At 35.1% G+C, this 24,877-nt stretch overlaps 2 protein-coding genes and 1 long non-coding RNA gene across 3 annotated transcripts in view; 2 read left to right on the top strand and 1 right to left on the bottom strand.

Annotated features, from left to right (window-relative positions):
- Positions 1 to 8,534, bottom strand: part of LOC141481075 (uncharacterized) — a 71,024-nt gene extending 62,490 nt beyond the window's left edge. Inside the window, exon 1 of the long non-coding RNA XR_012464746.1 lies at positions 8,410 to 8,534. This is a non-coding gene — a long non-coding RNA (uncharacterized lncRNA). The remainder of the gene's footprint in view (positions 1 to 8,409) is intronic.
- The window catches only part of LOC111507911 (uncharacterized), a 70,494-nt gene extending 54,041 nt beyond the window's left edge, over positions 1 to 16,453 (top strand). Inside the window, exons 2-7 of the mRNA XM_023163297.2 lie at positions 1,584 to 1,687; positions 3,245 to 3,428; positions 8,428 to 8,735; positions 11,074 to 11,340; positions 12,768 to 13,031; positions 15,381 to 16,453. Coding sequence (XP_023019065.2) covers positions 1,584 to 1,687; positions 3,245 to 3,428; positions 8,428 to 8,735; positions 11,074 to 11,340; positions 12,768 to 13,031; positions 15,381 to 15,566 — 1,313 coding nt within the window. The 3' untranslated portion in view covers positions 15,567 to 16,453. The remainder of the gene's footprint in view (positions 1 to 1,583; positions 1,688 to 3,244; positions 3,429 to 8,427; positions 8,736 to 11,073; positions 11,341 to 12,767; positions 13,032 to 15,380) is intronic.
- Positions 16,454 to 20,819: 4,366 nt separating this feature from the next.
- On the top strand, positions 20,820 to 24,154 carry LOC111507909 (F-box only protein 36). The gene is made up of 3 exons (XM_023163295.2): positions 20,820 to 21,081; positions 22,556 to 22,825; positions 23,893 to 24,154. Exons 1-3 carry the CDS (start codon positions 20,977 to 20,979, stop codon positions 24,100 to 24,102), a joined length of 585 nt encoding a protein of 194 aa, XP_023019063.2. The 5' UTR covers positions 20,820 to 20,976; the 3' UTR covers positions 24,103 to 24,154.
- The last annotated feature ends 723 nt before the right edge of the window (positions 24,155 to 24,877 follow it).

Raw genomic sequence — 24,877 nt, 5'->3', positions numbered from 1 at the left:
TTAATTTGTAAAATCTGATTTTGATACTCAGGTATAACTATGTATCTCAACCATATGTAAAACCACCACAGTACTGTGTGGCTAAAAATGGCACACAATCCACTTGACAATTGAGTATAATTTGAGTATCCACTAACAGAAACATAATTTTTAATTTTTTTTGAAAAACTGTTCCTGAACCAGTGAAGAGCCAAATTTTAATAAAATTGTATGTGTTTATGTTTCATTTATTTGTCGATTCACACTCATCAACTTACGAACATCTTATGGTCAAGTCTCTAATAGTTCTGGGTATACCATCTAAGTAGTCATTATTTGGTTGCTCAACTTTCCAAGTGAGTACTCTTTGACTAGATATTATAAAAAGTTGTAGTGGCGCCCCTCTCATTTTCCTTTGACCTTTAAATTACTGAAATTTTGCTCGCACCCATAGTGCCAACGAACCCATAGTGCCTACCGACGAAGAGCTGCCGTCTGCATTGTACCATTTAGATAAATTTTTGAAAATTTCCCTTTTGAGTGAAAGTTTGGTACAACATCGACGCATGAATTGGGGTTTTTTTATGTTGGAACAGCCTCAAACACTGCTCAGAATCATCACTTCACTAAAAATGTTCTATCACACAAACTAATAGTCCGATAGCTGTGAAATTTGTACACGTGTCTTTTGAAGGTTAGGGTTAACTAAGAATCAGGTGGATTCGAAACTAGTAGCGCCATCTGTTTGTTAGCCTACGGTCTTTTCAGCCCATCTAGTATATATTTTCAATTCATCATATATAAATATATATTATGAAACTAGTCAATAATGTAGAAGATTATTGCATATGTTTAATGTATAAACGAGTTCACTTTGCTATTTTATTGCCGACCAAAATGTGTTCGATAGTATTTTATTCAACAAGCAAGAAATGTGGATTTTAATCGTGAGAATGAATATGAGCGAGTGGAGAACTATATTTTTTCTGTGACTATTATATCAGGAATATTTTAAGAAGCAACTTGAAACATCTTTGGAAACGGTCACATAGTTGACGCTTTATTCAATAATGCTAAAAAAATATGTCAGAATATGTTTTAATTTTGTTCCATCATGCATGTTTTGAGAGTCAACTTGTACACAATTTGTGTACAAGAGTACACAATTTGTGTACTCTTGTACACAATTTGTGTACAAGAGTACACAATTTGTGTACTCTTTCGAAAAGTACCTTTTCGAAAATGTTAGAAACAATATACAGCAAATAATGTATTAAATGGATGTGGGACAAAAATCGGGAAATAGTTACGAATACTTCCTATAAAAATGTACTTTTCTACTTCTTTAGGAAGTACGGAAAAAACCTCAAACATGTAATATTTAATTGAGACTGTGTCCAATAAGAATTGACGGCCGGAGTCACGATTAGAGAGAACAAACTCAGGTCTAATGGAACTGCTAGTACGCCTACGTCAACGTTCGGTACTACAAGTTCCGCCCTTCGCGGCCTACCAGCCTGGATTTTGTTCTCTCTCAAATACTTGTTATAATTCATCTAATTTTATGACAGATGAGAAAATGACAAATATATATTTTATTTCAGGTGTGCTAGTTCCAAATGCGGTGGACATTTTGGGAGTAGAACCGAGATATCATCTAAGATCAGGCTACGCTGGGTTACAAGTCAATAGTGATACCGAAGATAAGGTAATTATTGTTAGGTCTCTATAATAGGTAGAATTGAAACCGCTCTGTCTCATCTGATGATGCTAACTTGGCTAGCGAAACATGCCCAATCAAATATACCAACTCTTTCAATAAATCAGAATACAACTTTACACTATACTTCGCAATTATGGCATTTTGCGCGCATATTATTTTTTTTCTTTGGGGTTAGTGATCACGAATGCTTTCTTCTTGGGATCTGGTTTCGATAATATGGCTTGCAGTGAAAGCGGCGGAGAAATACAGAGAACAATCCTCCATCGGTGGTCGATGTCGAACCTTGGCTTTTGGTGCTCCGTTTTTCTTCATTACGCGTGGATTGAGTCTTTTGTAGAGATATATGTCATCATCGCCATTTTTTCTCATTACCTGGTTTCTTCAACGAATTTGTTACGTCAGTTGCAGAACAGTTACCGGTGTTAGGGTTCTGGTGATGCTGAATTGTTGTGTTGCGCATCTCTAAGGCAACTTGGCTGAATGCATCGTTGTACAACATATATTCAGCTACTTTGAACTTCCTCTTAAACCAGTGTTCCTCAATGTGGATAATCTCAGCTTGGGACCACTTAATGGTATATTTACGATTTACTGGTTTCCCCTCGCTTGTGTTAGGCAATGCAGACTTTCAGTGGCCGTTATAGGATTTGCCGTATCCGGTAAATGCAATTCTTGGAATCGCAGTCCGCGTGTGATGTTCTGATGTAGTTGGACCCAATTTTTCTTATCCTTTCCGACAATCCTCTGAAGTAGGGAAGAGCAAGCACTAGTGGCGGCTTCTCTTTCTTGAAAGGTTCTTGCTAGAGTCTTGATCATTCCTCTTTTGGTAGATTGATGGTGATTGGGTCCGTAATTCAGATACTGTCCCGTGTGACTGGGTTTTTAGTACAGAGATGTTCCATACTTAGTGTTGGTCCTCTTTACCAATACCTACAAGAATGGCAATTCGTTGTGGACTTCCTTCTCCATTGTGAAGGTGATGAAAGGTCTTACGCTGTTGATGTACTTCAGAAAGGTGCCTATTTCTTTATTTCAATGGTTCCATACCATGAAGATATCGTCAATGAATTTCAACCAGACTCGGAGCTTCTTGTTTGCTTCTTCAATGGCCACTCCATATATATGTTGGCTACTACTGATGGAAGTGGCGATCCCATTGACATTGGCCTCATCTTGCGCAAATAATTCGTCCTCCAGCTGGAAATAGCAGTTCCGTACGCAGCATCTCAGTAGTTTTCGCGTTCTTTGTCGCATATCCCTATTTTAATGGCTTGTTAGCGGCGTCCTCAAGGGATATAGAGGGTAGACATATCTCAATGATTTTGTGGGTGAATTGCAGTGCTATTTGCTTGACACGACTATGTTGCTTTCTTTGATGAAGCGACATATTTGCATTCTTGAAATTATTTTACTGTCAGGCATTACTGAACGAACTATAGTATTTGAAAAACTTAACTGGTGGAAAATTGAAAACGTTTCACTTCATTAACGAAGTTAATTACTTTCAATCCTCATAAAATTGCATGTGTTCATTATTTTCAGATCTCCCACTTCCTACACGAATCCACAGACAACATAATTAGGTACAACGATAAACGCATGCCAAACAATAGTAATATTTGCAATAATTCGTTCAGAGATATATGGTTGGACGGCAACGCTGACAGCTATAAACATTTTCAAGAGACATTGGAGAACGTTTTCAGAGAAGTAAACGATATAAAAGGTAAGTGGGAAAGTGTGTTACGGCCATGTTAGATAACGGGTTAAATCAATGTTCCAGCACGTCCGATTCGTTATATTTATTTGATGTCGTCGACAGAAAGAGTTTTGCCGTTCTCGAGGAAAGCAAACTAACGAAGCAAGTTGGTGATATAATATTATATAAACTGATAACTGCAAAATTGACTTTCGCCATCAGACTTCAAATATACATAACACCATCAAAACGCTAGTAATGACATAAGTATAGTTTTCTTCACATCATGTACTGCAGGTGCTTCAGATGATGATGGTGTCAATTAAGAAATAGATAAATGAATAATAGAATGATGAAGGTAGTTTCATGTTTCAACACGGCATTGCTTCTCCATGATATGCCTTGATTGTTCATCAGTATTCAGATCGAAATTTTCCACATCATTGGATTGAAAGAAGAGGAACCATTCGATGACCTCCACAATCACTAGATTTGTGGCTCCATTATTTTTTTGTACGATGATAGGGGATACAAAAATATTCAGATTCAGAATCCACAGAGCACTGAAATACTATTGAATTCCCAAGAATTATTGTTGCTATTGTTGTACCTGCCCCGCTGGGGACCGAATCAGGTTTTTAGAGTTCGGCAGAGCCGTACCCTTACCATCTGACCCGAAAGACCACTCACCATACAAACTTATTTGCTTCGTTAAGAAGCTGGGTTTATTTGGTCGAGTGTGAATAGGTGTGAGCCACAATAAACCCTTGCGGGTTGCGGTGGAGGGTCGAATATACCCACTCACTTTGGATCTAACCTATCCTATAGTTGAAAATTATTAATCAAGATGATATGTAACTGAATAAAAATGACATTTTGAATTCAGTTGAAAACAAATAAAATGTTCGAGAACTTGGACAGTTCTGTATTTTTGCATCTGCTGTTTTTTTCCACAACAAGGAAAGCAACCCTATTATTATGAAACGAGGTATTTCAAATAACGAATCATATTTATCTAGTGAATTTGTCTTGAGAGGAAATCGGAGTAACTGCATTAATTATATTATAGGAATTTCATTGATTACCATCGAGATTATACGTTAGACGAGACGCAATATCCTTTTTGTTTTAGTTACAAAAGGTTCCACTTGGGATTATCACTATATTATCATAAAAAATCGTAAAACAATTAATCTGTTTGTTTGCTTGTAGATTATCGACATAGTTCACATTTTAATTATATTTACTTTTGGTATATACCTTGCTTTCCTTGTGTTGTTGAACATTTTCCGTAAATATTATCACTGGTTTTATTATCGCACAGTAACTGAGCTATCGGCAAAGAGTAAACTTAAAATTTAACTCTGTTCTCAACAGTGCTGAATAATAAATTTAAAACAGAATATTCTTTTTAGGAGAAAGAGGTTTTTGTCTGAAAGAAATATGTTAATACTTACGTACTATCTTCGATACAGTATTCGTACTTGTTTTGATGAACATTTAGGTTTGTCTGCTCTCGATTTTAGCTACATAATTTTACGTTGGATCGTCTCTATTCACGAACGTATAGTATTTCCAATACCAATTGGAACAGCACAGAGAAGGAATTCCCGCCTCGACATAGGCGTCGGCATATTATTTTTCAGTGGTAGTTTTTCAGTTACTCATTCTTACAATCATAGCAATTAATCACCCCATGAAAAAGTTATCTCAACTGATTTTTTCCACCATGGGTAATTATGAAAAACTTCGAAATTTAAGGTAGTTGATTTTCCAGTCGAAAACTCTAAAATACAATGAAAAGACAAATAATCACACCGAATTTTCGTCAAACATATATTTACAAAATAATAGAGGCCAACAAAATTGCTAGAAAAATCAAAATTTTTCTTCGCTATATTCGGATTAGGTGGAATCATCATCGGGTTGAATAACGATCGGATTTATGGAACTTTGCACAAAATATTTGTTCTCTTCTTTTATAACGTAGGCCACACAGTTCTTCCACACATTCACCTACCTACCTACCTACTTCATTCACCACTCGCCTTATATTGTCAAGCATACAGCATTCAAAGTCGGTGACTGATTACATTTCCGCAAGCTTTCTTTCATTGTGGCCCAAACCATTTCAACTGGATTGAAGACACAATAGTATGGAGGCAAACGTAAGAGAATATGACCACGTGTTTCACATATCGAATCAATAATATACTCTTTTTTGAAATTACGTTGTTTTATGGTCGCCAGTAATACCTTTTTCGTTGGAATCTTTTCGGGTATTTCCATGTCATGATTTCGCATGAAATCAACAATATCTGCTTTTTGTGTTATTGTTTGGTATAACCGAGAATGATACGAAGCGTTATCCATAACAATAACAGAGTTTGGAGGAATATTTGGGAGAAGCTGCTCACTGAACCAGGTTTCGAATAAAGCCGCATTCATATCTTCGTGGCATACAGCAGACGAATCTTTTATATTTTTGGCCGACAGAAGCAAAGCGTTAAGTACGAAACCACTTTCATTCCCGGCATGCAAAATCATAACACGTTTTCCCCTTGAAGAAGATGTGTTCAAAGCACAATACTTGGTTTCGTCTACTCAGCCATATTTGACAACATCATGGGTGTCAAACCAAGTTTCGTCGAGGTAGATTATATGTCTGCTTGATTCTCGAGAGCTTTTCATTCGCCTCAAATATTCTTGTCGGAGTTGAACAATGCGTGTCGATTCCATTATGACCATCCGATTGTTCAATTTTTTATATTTCAAACCACAAGACAACTCGTAGATTTTCTAAAGATTTGTAATTGTAATCGGGATAGTCGAATAATTTATACCAAATAATTTCCACGGTTGGTACTTTTTTGGTTTGCTGTTTATATACCTAAAGTTTTTTGGTCCGATGTGGACTTTGTTTCTTAAATGATGATTATCCTAATTGATTTTTCGTTAATTAACTAGTGGAACCAGTACCTGCAAATTAATTTGTCCGCTTTTTGATCTATTGCTGACAAATTAATTTGCAGGTAGTGGTTCCACTAGTTAATTACCGAAAAATCAATTAGGATAATCATATTTAACAAACAAAGTCCACATCGGACCATAAAACTTTAGGTATATAAACAGCTAATCCTTGTCTTTAGATTTAGTATCAATTTGCTTCTCCTGAAGATGCTAACCTTGTTAGCGAAACGCGCGTCGAGTGAATAAATATCAGTTTGGTGTTAGGGTAATTGATCTCTAGAAAAAGTTTTCAAAAATCGGTTTGCAAAACCACTCACTACCTCAACTAACCCCACGAACACACGACACTGATAAATGATTATTGTGAAACGGACAGAAAATCCAGCTAGCCGAGCCTTTATTCCTCAACTACATTTGATAGCACATTTACTAACTATCTGGGCGACTAGGGGCCACAGGCAAGAAATGTTTATAACTGTACTCTTATGTTTATTGCCGTTCCGATTAGGAATGGTTAGACTATACTAAATTTCACCGACTTCGGTAAATATTTGTGGCCGATGCAACGTTAGTATTTCCATGAATTTGTCAAATCATTTAGATCTGTGGTAGATACACGTTAATCTGTAAAACTTCGTAAAGATTATATATAATAGAGACTCAGAGATGAGCTCAATCTTCAATGAAATGACAATAAGGATACATCGTTTTACATCTACTTCACAAGTGATATTTCATTTTTTGAGAGCTTTTTCTTTTTCAACATCATTAAACAAAAAAAAATATTGAAAATACTATGCTTATTGAATGACTTAAAAATCACTGCCGTTGTTAGTTGCAGTAATATTTGTGAAAAAAAATTATATTTTGATATATTATTATTTTTCGAATGGAATAATTTCAAAAAAGTCTCCGGATAACAATAAATAAATTATTAGGAAACAATGACAGTGTTGATAACAAAATCAGTTATATTACTATAAATGGAAAAACATTGAAGATCCAGAAATTATTTGTGGAGATGTAAACCCCCATTTCATCAGCGTTGAAAAAAATTTATCAAAAAAAAATAGTGAAAAAATTATTAAACGATGCTATCTGGGGAAAAGTTTTGGAATGATTTGAAAATTATTTAAAGAACGTACAACAATTTGTGAAAATTGAGGGTAGTAAAAGCTCTACATAATGTATTACTCGTGATGTGCCCCAGGGATCTATACCAGGCCCAACATTTTTTTGATGTACATAAACTCAATATCAAATTTGAAACTGAGGGGGCAGATCAAAATTTAGGCAGATGATACAACCTTACTTAATTTTAGTAAAAATATTGATGTCATACTTGAATATATTCAAAATGATCTAAGTGTAATATCACTGTGGCTTCAGTCACATAATTTTGATAAATCATCTTTTATGTATATTTCCATCCCACTTCCTTTTGATAACAGGATTATTTTCTATGAAAAAAATACTAGATTACTTGGTCTTTATATTGATGAAATTTTAAATTGGAAGATACACATGCAAAAAATAAAAGCTAAAATTAATATTCTTCTATTAGGCATTTTGCACAAAATTAGGATTCATGTCCTACTCATGTTTTTGAAATATATCAACTTTTCACTTATTTGCTCTAGATTCAATTACGTGATCTTTTTTTGGGGCTCTGCCTCCCAAAATATCCTTTGATATTAATAAAATCCATTTATAAATTATCCCATATGGAACCGACTACTGTACTGTAGTCCGAGTTGAACCGCATCTGTGGTTTTCACCTGCTCGACGTTTCGGCGTCTGCTTTGAAGTAATTTCCAACAACCAATTGAAACTGAAGTTACAGATGTTACAATGGGTTCTTGAAAATGGCTCCAGAGCAGAAGCTGAAACGTCGACCAAATGAAAACTACAGTCCAATTGGAACTGAACGAAGCAAGAATAAAGTCAGTGACGAGACTTGAGGGTCAGGTAGATTACGACCATATTTTTAATTCTGTTGAAATCCCTAATATTGAAGGAGTAGTTCAAGTTACATTACCCATTTTTTATTTTTCAGAAGACGCCCTAAAAACGAGTTGGAACTGCATAATTCCTTCGGACCTGGAGTGCATTCTCTGCAGCAGGTGTCTTCTGGATCCTGTCACTACTGGATGCGGACATACCTTCTGTAGGGGTTGCCTGACTCGAGTGTTGGATCACGGATTGTCGTGCCCTCTATGTATGGCTCCGTTAAACATTCTTGACTACTCCAGGGGCTCCACTGAGGTGCTGCAACAAGCAATACAGTTTCTGATTCCCGAAGATTTCAACGAGAGGATCTCGATCAATATCAAGGAGAGTTTGATTATGGAAACCAGCTCTGATGTAAGTATATATGATGGCTGATTGGGATAGAATCTTTCACTTCGAAACTGTAGATGCAATGGTAGAGTTTTTCACCACAAACACAACAATTCTTTTCAATGCCCATGCCCCAGTTAGGTCTATAAGAACAACAAAACCGCCCGCTCCATGGCTTACCTTTAACATCAAGGAAATGATTAAACTAAAAGTTTAATCATTTACTACAGTAAAGCATTCGATACATTAGACCACAATATTCTGTGTAGGAAAATGTCATTTCTCGGATTTAGTGAAGGGACTGTAAATCTATTGAAAAGTTACCTTAGAAATCGGACTCAGTCAGTATGTCTGGATGGAAAGTGTCCTAGTGCTTTACCTGTTGCTTATGGAGTACCTCAGGGCTCTATCCTTGGCCCAATTCTGTTTTCTCTCTCTCTCTCTCTCTCTCTCTATATATATATATATATATATATAATTGATAGTGTAACGACCGTATGTATGTATAGAATAGTAGTTTTTCGGGGATTCGGTCTGATTAGAATAAATCAATAAATAAATATTTATTCTAATCAGACCGAATCCCCGAAAAACTACTATTCTATATATATATATATATATATATATATATATATATATATATATATATATATATATATATATATATATATATATATATATATAAGTAACTGGCAGGTGGCAATGGAAAAAATTATCAGCGATCTACATAAGTTACTGGATCTATCTATAGCCCATAACCTGAAATTGAATTCTGAAAAATCTCAGCTGATACTTTTTGGCCCGAAACACAAAAGACGGGAAATTGAAGGAAGAATTGAAATCCAACTTGGACAAGACTTACTACAAACAATTACAGAAAGCAAGAACTTGGGTTTATGGCTAGATGATGATCTGAGGTTTCACAAACATATAAATTCACTTTGTCGTAGCTCATACAGTATCTTACGTCAACTCTATCAAAGTAGAGATATTATGGCTTCCAAATTGAAGTTGAAACTTTGCAAAACCCTCATATTGTCTAGATTAGCATATTGCGATATAATCTACGGGCCTGCTTTGATACAAACTGATGTAAATCGCTTACAAAAAATACAAAACAATTGCATTAGTCTTTTTTATGGTGTGAGAAAATTCGACCATATATCCCCCAAGTTCGAGGAGTCAGGTTGGTTACCGATTGCTAAAACCTGGCAGCTCCACCTACTCGTCAATACACATAAATTTCTCATTCACAAAAAGCCACATTATATTTATGAAAGATATAAAACTTTCAAATCACAGAATAATTCGAGGACACGAAACCGTCACACTTTTATTATTCCAAAACACTCGAAAACCTGCTTTTCTCGTAGTTTTATTTACGACTCTATCAAACAATATAACGCTCTGCCCAGTGAATTTAGACACTACTTCATATATAATTTCAAGAAAAAGTTGGAAAACATATCTGAAGTCTTCTGGATAGATAATATATTCATGTTATGCCTTGCTCATATGGTTTTCCCTTTGTCTCACCTTTGCTATATTTTACCTTATTTAAGCTAAATAGATTTTTAATATTTACTTTGGAATTCATAACCTTTGTTTTTTCTTAGTCTCACAAAGATTCATGAACTACTCACTTACCAATGTATACTAGGTAATTATTGTTATATTTCTATATAAAATATGATATTCCCCAGGTCAAGTTGTAAACAGCCCTTCATTGATTTTTGTATTTACTTCTTCTTTATAAACAATGTATGTCAATGAATAAAGCCCATTTATTATTATTATTATAATCATAATGAGTAATTTGAATCGATAAACTGTGAGAGTTTTTTTGGTTTTGCATAATTCCTTTTGAATCGTTTGATATTATGAAAAAACATTCGGATAATTACCAAAACAAAATTGATTTATGATAAACAGATAACAGTTTTCAATAATTCTGAAGTTATTAACCTGGAAAATATTCCTTGTGAATAATTCATGATATTCACATTCTTAATGCTTCTGAGGTAAAAATTAATTTGAATATAATCGAGAATATTTTGAAATGGGGAATTTTTTGTAATATTTCATGACAAATAATAATAATGATAAATGTCATTTATTGGTGAATACCAAAGAGCCATCGACCGAAGTCCTTCAGCCATTTTCTGGAAAAATACAAAAATTTCATTCATTTCTAAAAGACCAAATTCACCTGTACTCGTTCCTTCAAACAATACACAATTTTTCTTAATAAAACTGGCACTAATAGAACATACTCTTCTATGGGCGGAGTCACGATTAAATAGAAAAAAATCCGTGGTCTAGTGGTCCAGCAATGAACTACAATAACTTTAATTTCTTGCAGATTCCGGTTTTCATATGCACAAATGCCTTCCCTGGAGTAGCCTGTCCTTTGTACGTCTACGAACCAAGGTATCGTCTATTGGCTAGAAGGAGTCTTCTGTCACCAACCAAAAGATTCGCGATGGCCGGTAAAGATTCCAGCGGCGAGAAGTTCGTGCAGTATGGTACGGTTTTAGAAGTTAAAGATGCTGTGAATTTGGAAGACGGCAGGTTCATTCTTACAACTGTTGGAGTTCGCAGATTCAAAGTGATCAGCAGAGGGGAACAAGTGAGTATATAAAGTATGCTATAAAAAATTTAAATTTGTTATCAGGCTCACTTTCCACTTGCTTTGGAGACACTGTTCTCCCAACGATTATAGTGGTTATACTGTAAATGCGCTATCTCTGGTTAGAAATTACTTATGGAATCGAATTCAAAGAGTTATGGTGGACGGTATCAGCTCAGAGACTCTGTCCCTAACTGAAGGTGTTCCTCAAGGATCCATCCTTGGCCCTTTACTATTCAGCTTATATATTTGTGACTTTCATCAGTCGGTAGAAAAACGCGACATTAATAATTACGCCGATGATACTCAACTGTACTTCTCTTTTCAGTTACATGACATTGATTCCGCTCAAAACCTTATCAATCGTGATCTACAGCCCATCTTTGATATTTCATCAGCTCATAAATTGAAGTTATACTCCAAAAAGTCGGCAGTTATGATCTTTGGACCGAAAAGATTGCGAGATATTGCTGAAAATAGTCTTCATATTTATTTAAATGGTGACGTTCTGACTTTCGTAACTGAAGTAAAGTAATTAGACCCTCGTTCAGTGTCGAAAACTATATCGAGTTCATCAGCTGATCGGGCAGCTGCCCTAAAGAGAAATGATCCAATTCCTGCTCTCTCATGGTCACGAACCATGCAGAGAAGAGAATCCGAACTGCTGACGACTTTACAGGCTGTATCCAGTACCATTCTGTCATGTAGACACTCCAAGCTCAAAAGTCCACGGCCTCCCTGTTGTCGGGGGAAGTACAACCGTGGAACGGACGATTTGGGATGCAAACTCCTATAGAGATGTACTATTTTTCGAATCTTTACGTCGATGTTCACTACACCAAACAAATAGAGTAAGATTGGAACTGCAAGCATATTTGTTGCAGCAACTTTGTTCTTCCCCGACCGTTCCGATGACCAGATCTGTCGATCTTGCCTCGGAGAGAGTTCTTCACTGCTGTTACCTCTTGTGAGTGGCGTTGTTCCATCCCGAGGTAAGTATACGTCTCTCTGGCATCCAAATGGTGTAGGATGCTTCAATCTACGAGCTGCACATCCTATCCGTAGTCCCCGCATTTTTTTGATGTCTGAGAATAAGAAAAAGTAGCTGGAGGCAGATCTGGAAAATACGGTGGATGCGGAAGCAGTTCAAAGCCTAATGAATGCAATTTTGCCACCACTTTCATTGATTCTTGTCACGGTGCTTTGTCTTGGTGAAAAAACACTTTCTTTTTCTTCAAATGAGGCCATTTTTTCGCCGTTTAGTCCTTCAAACGCTCCAAAATCGCTGTTAGAGTCACTGTTGATGGTTTTTCCCTTTTCAAGGTAGTTGATGAATATTATACCATGCGCAGCCCAAAATACTGATACCATAACATAGCCAACCGACTATTTTCCAAATACATAACAATATATATTTTTTATTTAAGGATGGTTATGACACAGCCAAAATCAATTTTATCAAAGACAATGACGTCCCCCCAGAGAAACTGCAAGAGTTGGTATCACTTCATGAAAAAGTGTACAATAAAGCCTCGAAGTGGATACGGTCACTGAAAACCAAAGTGTTGGCCGAAGTGGAGAGACTTATTGGAAGGATGCCCAGAGTTGAGAAGAACTGGCTTGATTTGCCTGATGGGCCTTCTTGGGCATGGTGGTTGATGCCCATTTTACCTCTCAGTTCGCAATTACAAGTAAGTTGAATACTTATACCAGAAGTATGCGTATATTTGAAAAACTATCTTAATTGGGGGACACTAATCATTTGGAAACAACCTTCAGGTTTTGGAACTTTGTTGTGGAGATAAGAATTAAATATTTCCCTGACAGAGTATTTGTTGCCAATGATCCATGAAATATGGGGGGAATCACGAGAAAGATTTTACTGAGCTTTCAACTTTCATTCTCAAAGTCCAGAATTCTTGTTTCATTATTCCTCGAACATAGCTGTATTTTTAGTTTTATTCCATCGAGTCTGGTCATTATTATAATGTAAGGGCTGATTTACGTGATATGGACGAAACCACAACAAAACAGAAACTGTCGATTTCGAATATAAAAACTTGAGTTGTCGAAATAAAAAAAATTTTGAAGAGTTTGTGTCGCGGGCGACTGTTCTTTTTCAATAATGAAATTTCTGAAAAGATGATAAAAAATACGGATTTCCATCAAAGGGATTCGCTTGCGACTAGTTTTGTTTCCAAAAACAGAAACAAAAAACCTGCTTTAGTTTCGAAAACAAACTCAAAACTTGGCGTTCACCAAACAGACAAAAATCAGTCTGTGTAGCTTGTTTTGTTGTCAAATGTTTGCTATCGTTGCCACTACACGAACAGTTTTCTTCATGCTTTCACTAGACGATATGTATAGAATGTCCTGCTGTTTTTAAAATACGATTAAATTATGGCAGATTTGATAAATGATGACATAATTTTCTAAGAATGTTCAATCATGAATTTGAGAACTTACAAATATGTTATATCTGAAACAGTTGCATGTTGTCGCCCACCGTTTCTACATAGCTAACTCTGTTTACAAAAACACAGACAAAACACCGTAAACTTTTGATCTTTCCGCCTGTCGATGGGACATTTCGTTGTTGACAAAAAAGTCGCCCGCCACAGAAAGTTTTCAAAATGTTTCTCATTTTGACATCTGAAGTTATTGTTTTGTCGAAATGGGCATAGCTGTTGTTCTGTTGTGGTTTTGTCCGTGTATGAAATATGGAGTTATACAAAATACAAATACAAAATTGAAAATGCAGATTCCGTGCACTTGGAGCAAAATATACAATTTACATAGATAATATAATATATAATAGTCAAAAAAACCTAAAATAATCTGCTATTTATGCGACAGCATCGTTATTAAAATCGGCCTAAAATGTTGGACATGTACATACTATTTAAAAGTCAAAACCAAAAATAATCTGTTATTTATGTAACAGTATCATTATTAAAATATTCCTAAAATGGTACACATGTACAGGGTCATAAGTTATCATCCATATATTCTTTGAGAATAATAGGATTTATCCAGAAGCAACTCTTTGATTTGATTGTTATACCTTTTTAGAGCCAGATTTTTTAGTATACTTGGAAGTTTATTATACAATTTAAAGGCCATAAGCCTGGGACACGATTATGATACAACTAATCTGTGAGTTGGCACTTTCTGTAGAGCCTTTCAAGTATTATAATTATTATTACCATCAAAAGTAGGAAAATCGGTTATGTGTGATTTTACATATTTTAATATCTCATTAATGTATATACTTGTAACAGTCAATATTCTGAGATGTTGGAAGATGAGTTTGCAACTTGTCCTTCTTGTAACTCCCGTATATACCTTATGGTTCTTTTTTGAATTTTGAGTCTTCTGGAACAATCACTAGATGCTCCCCAAGCTATAATACCATAGGAAATGTTACAATGAAAGTATGCATGGAAGTACATCAAAAAGAGTGATCTATTTACAAATCGTATCAATATGCTTGTTCCATTTGAGATTTTCTGTTATCTTCAAAGTCAAAAATTTTGTCTCCTCATGTTGTTGAATTGGTCCATTAATTGACGTTACTAGTAAACTATGATCTGGAGTGGTTCTTGAATGATTAAAACGTAAAAGCACAGTTTTTCTTTAACAAGATACCATTGTCTGAGAACCAGTTTTGGGTTCTTTTTATTTCATCAGATGCTTTTTATTAACTGTGGCTTTAATATCAATAAAGATGTGTCGTCAGCATACATAATGAACTGATCACTATAAAGATCATTTACATATATTATATATAAGAGTGGACCTGATATAGAACCCTGAGGAACTCCGACGAAACAATTTTTAGATTCTGATTTTTTTTTGCTAACCTCTACATAGTATTATCTACCCTCTAAGTAACCTACAAAGCATTTGTGGGTTATTCCCCTGATTCCATACATTTCAAGCTTGGTTAGGAGAATTTTGTGATCTACCATAGTTTTTGCATAACAAAGTCCTGATCTTCCAGTAATGACATTGAATGGATATGTTTTCGTTTTTTTCAGGTGGGATTTCTGAGTACTACCAGTTTGGAGAAGAGGCTAAGAGCAATAGATAAGATGTTGGAACACATGAAGATTCGAATGAAAGCACTAGAAAGGAACACTGTTTCGTGTTCTCACCAAGTTGACCCACTTGACTCCTGTCAGGAAACTGAGCGATCTTTCGAGATGCCATATAATAACAGATAAATTATTTCTTATTTATTAAGACCAATATTTATATCCTTTATTTATTACTTGACACATTTTCTTGACATTTGCAAAATTTTAGAAGCCTGACTGCAAGATGTTGAGATGTAACGACCTCAACCGATTCATTTGGGGGAGGTTGAATAATTAACTTATAGGTACTTTCAGTATGTTCTATTTTGATGTAGCGAACGTTTTTATTGAAACTCCCTCAAGTGTTACTTTGATGTGTACCCATGTAATTCTTTCAGTGGTTCATAGGTTGCTCGCCATTTTCCATAAATAGTTTTGTGATCATCCCGGGAAAACTATATTCAAATCTTAGAGAAGTGATTTGTATAAAAATTCTCCTTTTCTAATATATCTCGTACAATCATTTTATCTAGAATATTTTTGTGTGAATATACTGTAGTTTGATAGTATTCAAATTTTATTGAGGAATATAATTCAAATTTTAAATTATTTGTAAATGTGATTTCCTTAGATGAAAGTATATGTGACCAAATATTAATTTATTTTTCTAAGAGCTCTTACTTTATTTCTCTCTTAGGCTAGGTTACATTGATAGATATATTTTTTTATTTTGATAACTGTGGAAGGTTGAAGAGAATTTCAAGAAGTTGGGAATCTCAGAATAAATTATCTCCTCGTTCATTGTGAAAAGAAGATTTTCCCTGTTACAGAGAATCAAATTAGGTAGAATACATACAGTTATCTACATCAAAGTATTAAACTGCATATATTTCGGGGAAACTCTTCTGCGTTTTCTAGATGTTGATTTCTAAATCCAGATTGATTTTCATCATGTGATATTAAGTTATTAATTTATTATCTTTTGGCTATGAGTTACGTCCCAAAAATTATGAATAAACTTCATCAATTTGTAATTTGTTTTATTTTTATTGCACGAGATAAGCTAAAAGAGAATGCCTTATTTTTGGGAAAGAACGATTTTGGCTTTCTACTTATTTATCTTCATACAAAAAATGTAGGAATTTTCTAAAGAAAGAATGACGTTGACAAGAGATCATGTAAGTGGAATTTTACGTCTTTCATATACTGTATGGTGTAGAAATCCTGTGAAGGATATCTGAATCAATTCTGTAACGAACGTTTGGAGTACAAACTGAATAGAAAAAAAATTGTTGTATAATTCAATATTCATATAAAAGTAGTAGTTTCTAAGTATTTTTTACACGCTTTATATTAACTTCACCTGTATGTATGTATGTACGTTTGTATGTATGTTTATTTGCTTGTAACTCTCAAGCTTGGGATCTGTATCAACAGATTTATCGACATTATTGCTTGATCTATTCGCGGCAGATAGCGATGTACGTAACCTTGATATTTCTTGATCTCTTTGCGAGCAGATGGCGATGTACGTAACTATCGAAATTATTGCTTGATCTATTCGCGGGCAGATGGCGCTGTAAGTAACTATCGACATTATTGCTTGATCTATTCGCGGGCAGATGGCGCTGTAAGTAACTATCGACATTATTGCTTGATCTATTCGCGGACGGATGGCGCTGATGGCCTTGATAGGTTGTTCAAAAGAAAATCGAAATAAAATATGGATGTTAAGAATTATAGGTGTTAGCAAAATTTTGTACTACAGTTGAAATGTTTAGATATTTAAATATTTTCAATTACCCTTGATTTATTACAGAAAAAAATTTGAACGAAACAGAAGATACATTTTAAAATCTAATTTGATTATTTGAAAGCAAACCAGAATATGGATTTCAACAATGAAAACGTTATTGTACACCTAAAAAATTCAGTTAGTTAGGTGCTTGACATACATATCAAATCAAAACACTGATTTGAAAAAAAAATTATTCACTGAAAAATATTCTAAGTCCATTAATATTTTGAATGAAACTTCAAATCAAAACATCAAGACTGAATTGTTTTTTGAAATTATTACTGCAAATTTTTTCTTTACTTCGAAACAAATTTTACAACTGTCCGCCCTCTGTTGGAGACTTACTATACTACCTGCATCTCAGTATTACTATAGAGTACAAGACCTCAAACATTATTATGTTGTTTCAGAGGAATTTTACATTCTTGGGCCGTCTGTTGAAGATTTATAATACTAGTGACTAGAACTTAATTTTTTTTTTGACAATAAATCGGACTAAATATAGTTTAAAAAAACTAAAGAACCGTTTTTTACAGCCTATGAAACTGAAGAGTAAAAAATAAATCTAGTTTCAAAAAACTAAAAAACACCCTTTTAAAGAACATCTAAATAAAAAGTTAAAAATATTTTTATTAAATAAGCTTAAAACAATAACTAACGAAAAATAATAGTATTATTGTGAAAAAATCGTGGGGGCTTTGTGGCATATTTTTTGTATATATCAAGCGACCGTCGCTTTTTTAAAAAAAATACTAGTATTTTTCGTTCGTTATTGTTTTAAGCTTATTTAAAAAAAATATTTTTAACTTTTCATTTCGATGTTCTTTAAAAGCGTGTTGTTTAGTCTTTTAAAACTATATTTATTCATTTTGTCAGCACGATGAAGGGCAATACAACGATTATAGCAGTCATACAATTTTTTCATACCATTTTTATAGTGCAATTTGTGTTTGGCCTCAAAATTGGCCTGTTTCGAGATTACTCTTTTATCGGCGCTAAATTCCGTTTCTTAAAGTGTGATGGTCAGATCTGGAGAATATGGTGGATGTGAAAGTAGTTTGAAGCCCTACTCATGCAATTTTGCCTTCTTTTTCATCGATTTGTGACATGGTACATTGTCTTGTTGAAACATCAGTTTCGTTTTCTTCAAATAAGGCCGTTTTTCCATTTCGTTCTTCAAACGCTCCAATAACGCTATGTGCATCCCAAAATACTGATACCATAACCTTACCAGCAGTCTGTTGCTTCTTTTCACGCTTTGGAGTTTGTTCACCACATGCAGTCCACTCAGATAATGACCGTTTTGATTTTGATGTGAAACGATGGAGCAATGTTTCATCCATTGTCACCTGTCACAATCATCAATTCGTTGTTGTTTTTGGCGACTGTGAGCTCGCACGGCACCCACTCTGATTAGAGCAACAGAAATTGCTTCATTCAAAATGTTCTATCCCACAAACTAATAGTCCGACAGCTGTGAAATTCATACACATCTTTTGAAGATTACTGCTAACTAAAAGTCATATGGGTTCAAGACTAGTATCGCCATCTGTATGTTAGCCAACGAACTTTTCGACCCATCTAGTACATCTGAAATGATATTTTGAAAACTGTCGTTGCAAGGTGCCTTTCAGTAACAACCAGATCGGTATTTGAAGTGTCATCGATCGAGTAATAACTTTCCTGTATAATTATATGTAAAAGGACCTCATTGTGAAGCCTGGGTCTGTAATAATTTACAGAATAATGGCTCCTTGTTAAACGTGCACATCCAGGAACTATGGGAACATTTCTTGTGTCTCAAATGTCACTATGCATTTCAGATATGTGTTGTCTACCAATACCATAGATAAATATTATAGTCTTAATGTCGTATAAAGAGTTGCATACACTAAGGATCCGTCGCAGAATTAACTATCGCCGCGATTTCTGGGCAGATTTTTATGAATTTTCTGACAGCATGGATTCGGTAAAATCATTAATGAAATATTCAGAATTTCATATTTTATCAGAGGTTTCAACCTTGGATGAGCAATACTTCCTTCAAATACTATTTGTTTCATAATCATTATTGAATTTTTTGGCTGAAGTAGTAAATTAAATTATTGCTTAAATTTTCATCATTTTTTTCATAACTCCTCCCTTGGAATCAAACAGGAGGGTTTATTTTGTCACAGAAATTTCGAAATAAATCGAGTCACTCTTTTATATTGATATTTTTTATTCAATTATGAATGTTAAAATTATATTGTATATTTTTTCATTGAATGTACCTAAAAGGACTCTTATATTGATTGGCAACCAAATATTTGAGGAAAGCAAATTGTCTAAGAAATCGGGCCGGGACAGTTTAAAGTTGGGACATGTGAATAGGATGTGATTTATGTCCATTGAAGAAAAATCGTCACATGGGCATAGTAAATTCACATCAATTTCTATCTTTGCCAATGTGCAGGAAACTTACCATGGTTCATTTTCATTCGTATAAGTTGGGAAGTACAGAATCTTCACATGGTGTACAATTTCCTCACTGAATTTGTGGCTTTATGTCCCATTTGAAAAAGCAAATACCCAGGCTTGTTTTAAAGATGTGTACATATCTCAGAAAAAAATGATTCGCAGTATCGCTGGTATCTCTCGTACATTTAGTCAGTACATATCTGAAGTGTGTGTTTTTGTATTCGATAACTCTTTTAAAACTAATTAGGAAATTCACACTAAAATAATACAAGACAGCGAAATGATTAACATGTGCCATTTTGAAGAACTAATCTTTTGTATAGGTCACCACTGTGATTGGCAAAAAATTGGTCAATAAACTTCTGGCCGAAATTAAATCATATATGTAACATTGAAATCATTCAAACGATGTCATCTCAGAAAGTTCTTATTGAAAGGTGACAGCAATCACATGGATATTGGCCCAGACTACTCTCATTCAAATCCTGATCGTTCAAATATCACTTCAAATACAGAAGCTATCAATGTTGAAGATGTTTCTCAGAACAAAGTAGAGAAGATGAACAAAACACTCAAAAGCAAAATGACAGGTTTGGATTCTTTTCCGTCAATCTTCGTGAAAGATTGTAGTTTGATTCTATATGCAACGCCATGTCATATTTACAAAATGTCATTTTTAACACCACAACTTTTGTTACGGAAAGTTGAAACTAGCAACGTTTGCCCCGCTCTTGGTGGAATCAAATGTACCAAGTCACTTGAACACCTCCCGTGAAAGTATCTTAAAAAAAGAGACAAATCTCCAACCTTTCTTCGATGTTCCAGACTATCAAGGTTGCAAGTGTCTTCAATCAGGCGAATGACTCTTTTCTGCATGGAATACAGCAGCTTCAGGGTATGCTTAGAGACGAAGTTCCATACATGAGAACAGTACTCCAAAGAAGATATGATCTGAGCTTTAGTAAGCATCTAACGTTGCTGAGGTGTGTACAGTTTTTTTGTTCGGAGCAGTTTTCTGGTTCGGAATAGTGTTCCAAGCTTTTGAGAAACAGATCTGACATGTGACATGACATGATTGTGCCAAGATATATTGGCGCCATTTCAACCTCTAACGAACTTATCAATTTTTTTGTAGTTGAGGGTTACGTTGGCCACATGATGAAATATGTGAACAAACAAAAGTAATGTGACTCTTCAAATCATACTCCCTGAAAATGCAGATCTCTGCAAAAAATTCTTACTACTGTCAAACTATGACACCAGATTATTTTTGAAGCTGTGTTGATAAGCTCTTCTAATATGACAAAGGTGCAGTCATTGAAGTGCTCAACAATATTGCAGTTGTACACAAGAGCGGAAGCCCCATGCAGAGATTATTACGGTTTAACTATTGCAGAATCATGTGTAAGTTATTATTTTCACTTCCTTTACTTGAAAACCTTGTCATTTGATGAAATTACGAAAACTTTCGGAAAGTCACGAAAGATAAATCATAGCGAATGTCACTAGTATTCTTATGAAGATATATCAAGATTAAATGAGAACTGGAAGAATATAAGAAAATTCAGAGACACTGAATCAAGCAATGCTACAACTAACATGTGTTTTTTTTTCAATATTCAAAAGTGTACCAGACACTTCATCATTCATTAAATTGGTCCTGAACTAGCTTTGAGAGTACCAAAATCACTGGTATGGGCAGTCATTATATCCAGAAGAATGTCAAACATCCAACAAGGATTCTGTACGAAAGTACAAGGCACAAGATTGTTGGAATGGTAACGCAATAACCCATAAGGCTACAGTTTTTTTCCAGAGTCTTTGGACAAGTCAGGCGGCTACTAAGAATAGCACAAAATATACCAAAAAAAGTTATGAAAGGCGAAGAATATGGTTGATTATTATCCAACTTTTCAGGAATTCTCAGAAATCATTCAGAAATTACGGAACGAGCTTCCATTACAATGTTTCGTTTTCCCCGTAGCTTTGACATTAATTGACCACACTGTACAGTTAAACTCAACTTTATTTCACTGCTACGCTGTCAATACAACGCAAAAACATCAACTGAACTTCAGATTAATACTTAAATGTCTATCGTCTCATTAGCTCACTTCGTGCCGCACTTTCAACTAGACCACCCCATCTGCCTATTGGTTGTGCTTATATATCCCAATGGAAGGCTTCGGTAGCGGATAGGGGTATGCATGAAGCGACGCCCTACCTAAAACAATCGAGAAGCACAAGTAGAGTTGAGCGCGACCTTGACCAGTCATAGTTGATTGGCGAACCCCAGCGGCGGACGGCTCAATTTTTTCAGGGGATAATTTACAACAATAAGTTTGAGATGAAGGAAGAAAGCAAGTTATCAAAAAATGTTTCGTATAAAAGTTTCAGATATCAGAGTGTTGAGCTTTTCTGAAATATTAGAAGCGTGGCGTATCAAGGTTTTCTTTTAAGGGAATGACATATAGTGTTTCCCATATTCGGATTCCGTCAGAGAAGTGCCTTCAAAAAATATTAAACTGTATGTGTAAGTTATTACTTTCACTTCCTAAACTTGAAAACCTTGTCATCTGATGAAATTATGAACCAAGTGGTTCAGAAGTTGGTCCAAAAATATCGTCTAAAATTCAACCTATTCACCGTCTCAATTTTCAATGAAAAGCCATTTGGAAAGGCAGTTTTGCTGTGAAAATGTTTTGAAAATGCTTTTTCTCATAATCAAATATTTCATTTCAGCGATTTCTGCCCTTCTGCGATTTCGTGCAAAACATATTTGATAAGTGGAATTGAAACCTATCATACAATGAATCATTATATAGAAAATACGACAGAACCAATTTTTAATTATTTTTTAAAGTAATCATTTTTTCAGATATGTCTCAACGTGTGGAAAGTAACGCACGGTCCACATATATTCCCTAAGCAGAAATTATCCGAACTCGAAGACTTCAAATACGACAAATTCTTGCAAGAAGAAATTAAAAACATTTTTGGGGAGAGTATTCATCAGTATCTCACGGATCTTGCTGAAAGAAAAATTACACTTCATCATTTGCCAACGAAAGTTTTTATAAAAATATTGTCGTATTTAGACACGAATGACGTACTTCGACTATCACGAACTTCGAAAATATTCATGGAGGTCAGTATTAAGGCTGTTTTCAAATGATAAACACTGATAGGCCGATAAATCGGATGTTATTTGAATAGAATATTTTTCAAGAATATAAGGTTAAATGTTCAACTTCGATAGTGAATTTGCTATTTTGAAACAGTAAACACCCTTTAGTCAGGTTTAGTTTTATGGTTCTCAATTCTATAACAAAAATAAAACCTGAACTTTATATCATTTTATCTCACAGAACAATTCGTTCAGTCTCAACTTACCCACACTATAGTTTAATATACTGACACCTACTAGAAAACAACTACTTCTCTGGCTAATACCATGAAGGGCATTGGATTATATTCGATAGGTGTTAGCGCAGGACTCTTCACAGAATTCCTGCATATGCGTTTGGCGATACAACTGCCGGAATCGATTTTCAATTATTGGAACTCACTTGCAGACCGGTTTCGGGCTATTTGGCCACTCATCAGTGGCCAGTGGCTATTTGGCCATCATCAACATAAAGTCGATGATTTCCCATAATCAAAAATCGAATTCGTTTCAGAGTATCTTTCCTCGAACAAGGTTGAAATGAACAACAAACAACATATTTGTCATCGCCTCATCTGCATTTTACATTTTACCTTCTACAATAAGTAATTTGGACGAATCATTTAAAAGTTATCAGGATAAGATTAACTTGGCGCAACGCAGTAAGCCATTACGCGTCGCGACTACTGTAAGACAACGGGGGACGATGCGCGGGTGTAGAGGGGCGATCTGAGTGATGAATCGTCATCGCTAGGAACGCGATCCGAACGCGGCAGACGTCGTTGACGGTTGTGTTAGTTTTGCGATTTTTTTATAAATAACAATACAATCCTCCTCGAAGCTCTTCATTACTTAGTGCAGTTGACATGATTTTTTAATTACTGTATTTTTAAAGTGAAAATATAAATTACCAGCTGTTGCCCGCTTTTATATGAACGTACAGACTTCATAAATAATTTCTTTAGGGAGAAACTGTTCATTGCTACAATTATTCATCACCCTGTTTATATTTAAATTCATATTGAGAATCTGTTCAGAATCTGTTTTAGTTATGTAATGCGGACGCGGTGTGGCTGACCATATTCAAAAAAGTACTGAAGAGAGGTCCATCTCGAGAAGAAAATAGAATGGCTTTTGACAGTGGTTGGAAGGAAGTTTTGAAGAAACGAATGGCATACATTAAAAAAGCTTTTGCTGAGAATAAACTCAAGAAGACTCCTTCGGTGACCATGAAAAAGAAATTAGTAAATGTTAAATGAATAAAAATTGTTCTCTATTCAGTTTCTGGCTCAAACTCCATTCAGAAAACAATTTTCCGTAGTTTTATTTTTTATTTTCGACAACCGTCAAAATGAGAAACTGGTGCGAGCTAGGATTAACGAGTTCTGACATTTCGTTGTGCGGTTCCTAGATGGATAGTTTTCGATCAGAAAATTCGGTCGGATAATCTGAGTTGAATCTTATCATTCAGAAATGAAGGAAAGTTATTTCATTTTTAATCCTCTACAACTTTGATTCCACACAGATATCATAAATGATCAAGTCAAAATCGGCGAACAAGTCTAATTTGAAGTTGTTACACGCTTTTCTATAGCATTTCCCGTGCATTCATCAACCTTGACTTTTGAGTCCTTCTGCCTGAGTGATTTCTTGCACCAGGATTGAATGCTCTTATGGAGCAAGTCCTCTGTTTTCCGCTGCTGGTTTTACTGCAAGGCAAATAGATGAAACCCAAACACAAAGCAACTCCAGACAGAAAAATTCTCATCATAGTTGCTATAGGCTGAACCACGAATTCTCTGCTTGTCCTTAAAGAATAAACCTGTTCTTGGGTTCTGGGTGTCAATCAATTGCCCAGCAATGAAAGCTGTCGCTCGTTAATCGATATCGAAGCTTTGTTTTACTGCGAATTGCCTTGGGGAACTTCGTTATTTTAGAGACCGACCCGCCAAACGGATAGGGAACATAAATGCCTGCATTTTTTCATAATAGTCCTTGCTGTGTGAGCTTGTCCAGGAGGACATGGACGACATG

This window comes from Leptinotarsa decemlineata, unplaced genomic scaffold, assembly GCF_025532065.1.
Source record: "Leptinotarsa decemlineata unplaced genomic scaffold, Ldec_3_MD MMD2_tig00000035_RagTag_RagTag, whole genome shotgun sequence".
Lineage (NCBI taxonomy): Eukaryota > Metazoa > Arthropoda > Insecta > Coleoptera > Chrysomelidae > Leptinotarsa > Leptinotarsa decemlineata.
This window is presented reverse-complemented; position numbering and strand designations above follow the sequence as displayed.